Source organism: Onychostruthus taczanowskii, unplaced genomic scaffold (assembly GCF_017590055.1).
Source record: "Onychostruthus taczanowskii isolate IOZ18803 unplaced genomic scaffold, ASM1759005v1 scaffold32, whole genome shotgun sequence".
Lineage (NCBI taxonomy): Eukaryota > Metazoa > Chordata > Aves > Passeriformes > Passeridae > Onychostruthus > Onychostruthus taczanowskii.
Genome location: NW_024500572.1, coordinates 7,069,872 through 7,078,914, shown reverse-complemented (window position 1 = coordinate 7,078,914; position 9,043 = coordinate 7,069,872). Strand labels below are relative to the sequence as shown.

The 9,043-nt window shown below is 41.1% G+C and overlaps 1 protein-coding gene across 3 annotated transcripts in view; it reads left to right on the top strand.

The window, feature by feature from the left end:
- Positions 1–261: 261 nt before the first annotated feature.
- ZDHHC8 (zinc finger DHHC-type palmitoyltransferase 8) overlaps positions 262–9,043 on the top strand; it is a 111,859-nt gene continuing 103,077 nt past the window's right edge. For all 3 annotated transcript variants that reach the window (XR_005953081.1, XR_005953082.1, XM_041410266.1), the window contains exon 1: positions 262–471. Coding sequence is in view for 1 of the 3 variants with exons in the window: in XM_041410266.1 (XP_041266200.1) it covers positions 368–471 (104 nt within the window). In the remaining 2 variants the exon portion in view is untranslated. The remainder of the gene's footprint in view (positions 472–9,043) is intronic.

Genomic DNA, 9,043 nt, shown 5'->3' with positions numbered 1-9,043 from the left:
GGGGTGGGAGAAGGGGGAGGGGGGGTTGTCTTGTAGAAAGAATATAATTGCCCCCCCCCCCATCCGCAGGGGCTGCCCCGCTGCGGGCGGCCCGAGCAGCCGCGGCTCGGCCGCCCTTCCGCGGGGCTGCGCTGGCTGCGCGCCCCGCTCCCGTCTCCCCGCAGCGCTACCTTAAGGGGCTGGTTGACATCAGCCGAGTGGGCTGGGCGGTGTGGGTGGGATTTCCTGTGCTGGAGGTCAGCTGCTCCCGTCCCTCTGCCGTCCCTCCCAGCCGCCCGGGTCCCGCTCTCCCTGCGCCGGAGGGACCCGCATCCTCCCGGCTCCCTCCTCTCGGGTTGGATTTACATAGTGATGTGTAAACTACAGGATGCCCAGCAGCACTGGAAAGAGGTTTAAACCTACGAAATACATTCCGGTCTCCACAGCAGCTGCCTTATTAGTGGGTTCGACTACTTTATTTTTTGTTTTCACGTAAGTACCGCTCTGGCGGAGGGGGGGCCCGGGCTGGGGCCGCCCGGCACAGGCGGGAGGCGGCTGGGCTTGACAGTCCTCCAGGCCCTGCCGCTGCTGGTCCTGCTCCCCGCCTGCCTCCTGCTATCCCTGCCCGGCTTTGCTTTGCAGAGGCTCACGATCTCTCCCTATCATAAAATATGCCTGATAGTCAGATCCACCATTTCATGGCACGTAAAACCCCATCAGCCTCCCGCAGCTGCCGGCCGTGTGCATCAGAGATGCCAGAGCCCGCAGCCCGTCTGTGCAGGGCTGGAGCACGGGAGAGAAACGCAGCCCCGGCCGCCCCGCTGCCGACAGACGTGGATCCAGCCCGTGTCTCAGCTGGCCGGAGTCTCTGTGCTCCAGGAGGGAGAGCTGGCCTCTCCCGTCAATCTCTCGAGTGTCTCAGGGTTTATCCGGCACAGCCTTTTTGAAGTGGAAGGAATCCTATTCTAAGCATTACCGATTTTACATATTTTTATGTAACTGTTCCTGAAAGCTTGAGGAGCTAATGAACAAATTTACATTTGCTTGAAGGAAAGACGAGGAAACTTTTCCTCTCTCTGTTTCTTCTCTCGTTCCCTTCTCCCTTAAATGCGGCATGGAGCTGTGGCTGTCGGCTTGCAGCTCCCCTGTAGTTATATTAATATGTGAGAGCTGTAGTGCTTCGGCTGTTTCCCTCTCCATGCACTCGAGTTCTGGAGCTCGCTAACCCTTCCTGTGCGGGGGTGGCACTACCCTCCCTGCAGAGGTGTCCGTGTTTCCAGAGATGCTACAAAACTGCTCTGAAAGGAGCTTTGACTAAGCTGCCTTTGGGAAGGTGAAAACATGGCTATTGCATATTAAGATTTATTGTTTCACTTATTTTGGAACTCTGTTTTCCTTGTTTTGCCGTTGCTATTTTTTAACCGAGCTTAGTGAAGCTGTTGGAAGCAGAAGGCTTTATAGGAGTGGGAGTATGTGTCTGTGTCATTATCTTTTGTGGTTTGGCTGTGATATGATTCTCGATGTTTCAAAATGCTCATCACTGGTATGGTAATCTCAATGTAGGATTTCAGAATAAAACGTAAATGTTGTTTTGTCTAACAGGTTCTTAAATCGGAACAGATTTTGACACTGAGTTTTGCTCTTGACTTAATGTGTGTTGATTCTTTTCCTTGCTTGTTTTCAGTGCATTTGATATAGATTGGTGCTCACAGTCAAACACAGGACAGAAGTTGGCTTTTGTGATGAACTTGGTTGACACTGGAGTGGTGAATACTAAATGGTGAAAAAAAGAGGCCTTTATTCCAGCATTTATTTTTCTGTCTGCTTGAGGAATGGATGTATGCTAAGGTTGTTTTGGAAGCTGTGTGTTTGTTTTCATGTGATACTTCCAGTGTAGAGGTGCAATAGTGATGTAAGACTTTCCTGGTAACACAATTGTTGTTGAAACATCCTTTTGGCAGCAGGACATCAACTGAGATGTTCAGCATCTCAGTTTTACAATTTGTACAGGAGAAACAATTACTTCTAATCTATTACTGAATCTGAAACTTCACTCTCTTCCCTCTGTTATCAATGAATAATTACATGCAAAATGAAGTATTTTAAGGATCTCTCCATATTGTAACTTGGCCTGTGTATCTTGAAGTGCTAGTACATTTTTCGAGGATTGTCCCAGACATACATTCTCTGCTGCTGCCAAGTCTTATGTGTAATAAAACTAACACATAATTGAGCAACTGTTGTCAGGCAGAATCTGAAGTCCTGTCCATTCAAAAAAACTCAGATGAATTTGTATGGGATTGGTGTTGTTTTTCATGCTGAGCAGTGTTAGTAAAATCTTTGTTGTGAAATCAAAGCAAGCCATATGCATGTGATTAGTTTCTTTTGTGTGGCAGTGGGTATTTTCCCCTTTCCTGAGCATTTCCATTTTTTATCTTTTTCCACAGGCAGTGCTTTATCTCCTGAAGATCTTTTTGTTGTAATATGTTATTAAAGCCTGAGATAGACCTGAATTTTCAGGTGTGTTGATTTGTTCAACTCGTTTGATGTTGGATAGAGGTCTGATATGCAGCAGTTGAAATACTGGCCTAAAATTGTTTTAGCAATTTTAGCAGTGCTTTTGATACAATCCATGCTTGCTTGTCATAGCACAAGAACTGAATCAGATGAAGATTTACATGTGTGTTATTAATGACTTATTTGTGTCATTAAGCTCTAAGGCTGCTGTGTCTGTTAATGAAGTAACCTGTGTATAAATACAGGTTATGAATCTGATGATTGACAGGATTCCTATCAAATTTTGGGTGCAGATCACCTCAGTGGGATGTCAGGGATTAGAGCAACTTCAGCGCAGTGGAATTGAATAATAGAGGATAATATATGTGGAAAAATTCAATAATAACTATTTTTAAACCACTTACTGAATAGAAAAAATAAGCTTTTTAGGGCACTGGAAACATTTCTGAGTAATGTGTACGAAAACAGCTTCTGACTTGGCTTTTTCTCTAGACACGTTTGTGGTCTCATGCCTCACATTACGAGTGTCTTCTGCTGGATGAAAAGCTCTTTGAACTTGAAGGTTAGCTTTTTAGCAATGTGGTCTTTATTTTTAGCTTTTTCTCCAAACACCTTTGCTAAAAAGCAGCACATAACGAGTGTTTGAAATACACAGTGTCTGCTATTAGTTCATCGTGGTGCTGATCACTGGTACTGTTATACTTCAGAAAAATTCCATTTTAGATTCTCCTTTATTTTTTTCCCTCAGCTAAGCATTTAGGATTCACTGTATCACTGCTATATTTCTTCTGGTTTTATGAGGGGGAACTAAACTATTTAGCTATCAAGATTATTGCCTGGAAAGGCAACTAAATATTGGAGTTGTATTATTGCAGGCTTTTAGCACTCCATGTGTGTTCCTTCAGAAATAAATACAGTGTCTGAGTAGGTGGTCTAATTTGTCGCAGTGGGAGAGTAAATAAGCATTAACTCTAAGCATTATGAAGGAACTTATCAATAATGTTGTATAGAATGATTAAGTTAATTTACTTATATGAGCAAATCAAATGGTGTAATGAAGGAAGAACTAATTCTTCTTAACATAGGACAAATGCAGTCATTCAGTTCTAGCAAACCTGAATTTATTTCTACTAAAATACTTTTTTCTTCATATTTCTCATATGACTTTTTGTTAGAGCTAGCAATTTAACCTATTTCAGTGAAGTCTGGGCTCTTATGCCTTGGACTGCCAAGTGCTGTGATGTAAACCTAATTGTGTTCATTTAAAGACCCTGAGTTTCAAGAACTTCCCACCTTATTTTAGGTTGTGCAACTTCAGTGTCAGCAGAGAATGCAGCTTAATTATCAGCAAGCAGAATGTCACCTGTGAACAGTTGGAATCAGCGATCTAAAAGGACTTTTCCAACCTAAATGATTTTCTAATTATTCTGGAGCTAATAATTCTCTTAACCTGCTTAAATTGGCTGCTTACTGTAGGTGTTGGTGCTGAGAACTTCTGAGATAGTTCAGCAGCTGCAGTGCCTCTGTCTGGAGATTACACAGCCAGCTGAAAGCATATGGTTTTAAGGGGAAACTGTGGCTCATTTTAGTAAGGAGAAAAAAGCTCATCATTCTCTCACTGAATATTGTAGGCCCGAAGTTTCTCATAAAATACCCATTTTCAGACTATTTTTTGTAGCATGAAGCCTCTTGAGCATCTTTGAAATACAGCGGAAACATGTAATTCATAACAAAGGTCTAGGTGCCACTACTTCTTTGATGTAATGGTAGTAACACTGCTGTATATTATTTCTTTAAATGGGGTAATAAAATTTTCTGGGTGAAGTGAAAGCACAAATAAGGTGAAAACTCATTCAGTCAGTACTGAAAATACGAGCAACTTTGTTCTTAAGGGTCCTAATGGGAGATAATCATAGATTTACACCACAGACATCTGCAATTGGCACTCTAATGCAGTCTGTGGCACAGGGAGTCTGATACTAATAATCTTCAGGAAACAACTGAGCAGTGATAAATTGGTGTGGAAGAGCAACTGAAGTTGAAGTCGCAGTAGGGATGGAAAGAAAATAGAGAAATAGCCTAAACCTGTGCTGTTCAGATGGCACAAGGAGGAAGCTGGTAGACTGTGCTCCATAGCAGGGCTGCTGGATTTACCTTAAGAGGGAGGAAAGCTTGGCTTTGGTTGATGAATATTTAAAGAACAATTGGTGCTCCCCCTACATTTGTATATTGTGTTACTGCATTTCATGAACTAAAAACACTCAGCACTTCTGTAGTTAGACATGTATGAATCCAGATGCACTTATGAAGCATTCACCCCTTAAATCATAAGCACTACCCCCTTCCTGCAGTTGTCTGATCCTGCACTGGAACAGCCTTAAAATAAACAGATAATAGCACTTTAAAGTTCAAAACTATCATAACCATCCTGGATGGTAGTTAATGAAAATATAGTGATAGGTGTACCTAGAGTTCTTGAACTATCTGTTAGATCTTTTCCTCCCATGACTTGCATATATTCACAAAGGAAAAAATACAGTCTGCTGTTTTCACTTGGGTTTGTTAAGTCACTAGCAAAGGCCAAGCTAATAGAAGATCATCTTTGCTTTAGTGGATTTGATTTGTATCCAAAGATATTTTCCTTGCCTAAAATGTTTAGTTCCAGATGTGCAGATGTTCACTTCTGCCAGTTCAGTGTTCTGATTTCAGTTAGATCAAATGATCAAATGTGATTTAAAATGTATATTGCCGATGTTGTGGAGCTTCATCTGTAACACAGGTGTGTTTTATACCAGCCTAGAGGAAACAGAACTGAATGCTGAGAAGTAGATGCACAAAAAAGAAAATAAAGATAAAATTGTAGCTCAGATTGTTTTATCTTGATATGCTGCTGGACAGCATGAATTCTGCCTTAGAGTGTGGTCTTACATCCTTCTTACAGTTTGGCTTCTGCCCAATAACTTGCTGAAGGCTGCTTGAGGATTTGGGAGAGCTCTGGTGGCAGTTGCTTGTGCTGTATGATGCCAGAAGCTCCAGGTGTGCTGTGGTCTGGATGAGAGCACATGGAAACACTGCCACTCCACAAATCCACTTCCCCCCATCCTAACCAGATGGTCATATCAAATATCCTTGGCATTCTGAAAACTTTGGAGCACAAAGCTCCTCTGCCTTGTCTGTTTCTAGCTAGGGGTCCATTTCATAGTGGTAATGCTAATTATGAAACAGAACAAATTCCCCCCTCCTTGAACGTTCTCTCCATACCATTCTTCACTACTTGGAATATTAATGTATTTCTGTTTTTTTCTTTTATTTTTTTGCCTTCCATATGCCAAAACAAGAAATCACTGCAATTGGTAGAGAGCAGCTTCACTGACAGCCATGCAGGTGACAACGTACAGGGGGAAAAGAACATGCAAAAAAAGTGTGGATCGGTTTAATCAGGTGAATTTTAAAACTGACTTCACAGTCACATACTGATTTCAAGCAGTGCAGTTTGGCCTCCTGAGATACCTTAACATTTTCCATGTTAAATGCATTTTTAATGGCAGGTTTTTCCTGTCCACTCTACCTGCAGTCCAAAAGAGGCAACGCTTGCCTGGTTGACCTGAGTCATCTCAGTTGTCATGTCTGTAATCTTCTGAAAAATATTTACTTTGGTTATGACAAAGAAATGTCCTTTTAAGCCGTGGCAATTTCATCTTGCTATAAAATTTTTGGTAATAGAATCTAGACAAGCTTGTCATTCTAGATAAAACGGGGAGTCTCAACAGGAAAATATATTTAACTGAAGTGTGAAAAGTTTTTGGTTTTTTTTTTTTAATGCCATAAGAAGCTTCAGTTTTGCTCCTTTTAGCTAGTTAATGTTATGATCTTTGCTTCCAAGGGCAGTGATCTTTGCTTCCAACAGCAAAGTTGGCAGCACAGAACCTTTCTGAAAGCTACTAAAATTCATTCATTTAGGAGAAAACTTGATATTTCTTATCAGTGGGAATATTTTATTCTTCCTGTGCTTTGAGAAAGTGAAAAGAAGAATCATGTTTGTTTGGCTACCTATGTTCAGCTGTGGATGCAGAGCTTTCTGCAGCCACTGCAGTGGCATTTCAGTGCTCACTGTAGATCCACTTTGAAAAAGGCAGAAGAGCTACTGGAATGGAAGTTATTGCTGTACGTGGGCCACAGCTGTAGTCAGTGTGTGATTTATGCCAGTAGCAACCTCCTTTCTATTTTTCCTAATAAGCAGAGAGTAAGGTCATATGGAAATAGGAATGAGTGTCTCAATTAGATCAGGGTGGGCCTCCCAGCCTTTGTACAAGAATATACAAGCAATTTTTTTTTTCCTGAAGTCCTTTTCAAGATGCTAATTTAAATACTGTCCTTGTTTGTCCAAGTATGCCACATGTGTATCCTTTTGTAAATAAAAACAATCTCTACAAGATTGTTCAAGCTCAATTGGTTTGTTAGTAATGTCAACTAAGGAATGTTATTGCCAAAAACACAAAACTTAAACTGAGAGATAAATACATGTGGTGACCTTGGAGATCTGATTTTTGAGATTCATTACCTGGGATAGTCACTAATTATACACATAACATTGTTGTGTAAACAACTTATTCTGCTACTACCTGCTTCTCAGCTGAAATCAGCTGTAGGGCCCTGTGGTGTGGGGATCTCTGGGGGACCTGTGAGAGATGACCTGGAACAGGATTTCTGTGCTCATGTAGTGTATAAGCTACAAGGAAACTTTTCAAGGCCAACAAAGGGAAACCATGAACTTTGTTCAGTTTGCATTGGAAGATGTCTGAAATACAGCAGTAAAGTGAGTAAGCCAATTTAGAGCATGAAGGAGATGCACACTGGAGTGGGGGAGAAGTATTGTAAAGCTACACGAGATACCCTTGTGTAATCAGTGCAGAAGTGGAACACTGATTTACTGTCCTTTGATTCAAGCCAGTAGATACAACACTTACTTCTCTGTAATCCAAGAGTAATGTTCAGTTTGGCTGCACTGTTACAGAGATACTATTAGTTGCTCATTTGTCACTGGGAGCAGCTAATGAAATTGAGAGGAAGAGGCATGGGGGTTGAGACAGAAATGCTGCAGTTTTTAATGGAAATTCTGTATTGTTCTTTTGAAAAAAACTACCACAGATTGGAAAAACCTACACAGCCTTGATCTTATTTTACCATGGAGAGGCAATTTTAGGAATCCTTGTTTGGTGATTGGAAAAATTAATTCCAGTGAGTACACCACAGTGTAGTGTCTACTACATAAATCTTCAGTCAGTAATCTGTGTCCAGAAAGAGGATTTAATTAGTCACTGATTGGTTTTTTGCAATTACTAATGCAATTTAGCTAGACTAGCTTCAAAGCTGTCCAAAGTGCCTAAAATTCTGCACTCTAAACTATTATGCAAACACTAGTGGATACCTGATTCTATGTTTTTCTCAGGATGGAGATTACGGAATAAATTGTACAGTAACCCATATTTAGATATTGCAGTGGTTACCATGGTTCTTTGTGGGAGTGTAAACACAGAATTTGTGCACTTCAAATGTGAAATCGTTATGAAATACCTGTGCTCTGCTGCTGTGTGTTGAGATCATCCAGCAACAGAAGACAGGGGTGCCAGGTGCAAGAAAAATATCTCTTGAATTTGAAATCTAAACACCAAAGCAGCTGTTTCCAGTGTACGTGTGCACCATGAAATGATTACTCTCCAGAAAAGCTTGGTACTCTCTCAGACTAAAGTAATTGCAAAATATTCTTAAATGAACAAACTGCTTTTTAAGTTGGAGCCTAACAAAGCAAACTTGAGACTGCTTAAATATATAAGGGCCTTCATAAATAAAGCCAGACAAAGCTTTACTCTCCAAGGATTCTTAAAACTAAATTGGCATTTACATTAGCTCTTATTCATGTCTTCAGGGAAATAATGTAATGTAATATCTATATCAACACAATTTAAGTACAGTTCTGGGAATAAGGAAAGCTTGGACATTTCTATAAACAAGCATCATTTTAATTTAAACGTGGGTCAATCATAGAAATGCTTCAAAATGGAAAACTTCAGCTTAAAACTTTTCTGCTTACTCTGATTCCAGTCAGCAAGGAGAGGTAGGTATTTTCTTATGGAAAAACACTTCCTCTCTCCCTTTTCAGCCATTTCAGTTTCAAAAGTTATTTAGGATTATTTTCATTATGTATAACGTCCCTTTCAGTTCTTCCTCATGAGTGAGATCTCATTTTGCACGTTTAGCTTTCTCTGAAGATTAATGTTTGCCCCAGCAATAAGACTCTCCAGATGTGTTGTGATCTAATAATGCTGTGGTTAACCCTTGTCTGCTGTCAGCAGCTTGCTGAACCACCTCCTGTGTTTTACCAAGCCCCAGCATTTGATGATGCAGCTTCCTGGCTCCAAGCAGCAGGAGCCATGAGTTGTGTAGGTGGGCAGCTCTCCCTCCATGGGGTTTGTGTCTGGCACTGGGCTCAGGAGCCGCTGCCTCGAGACTTCCCTGTGGAACCACACTGTTAACTTGGCTTATCCTC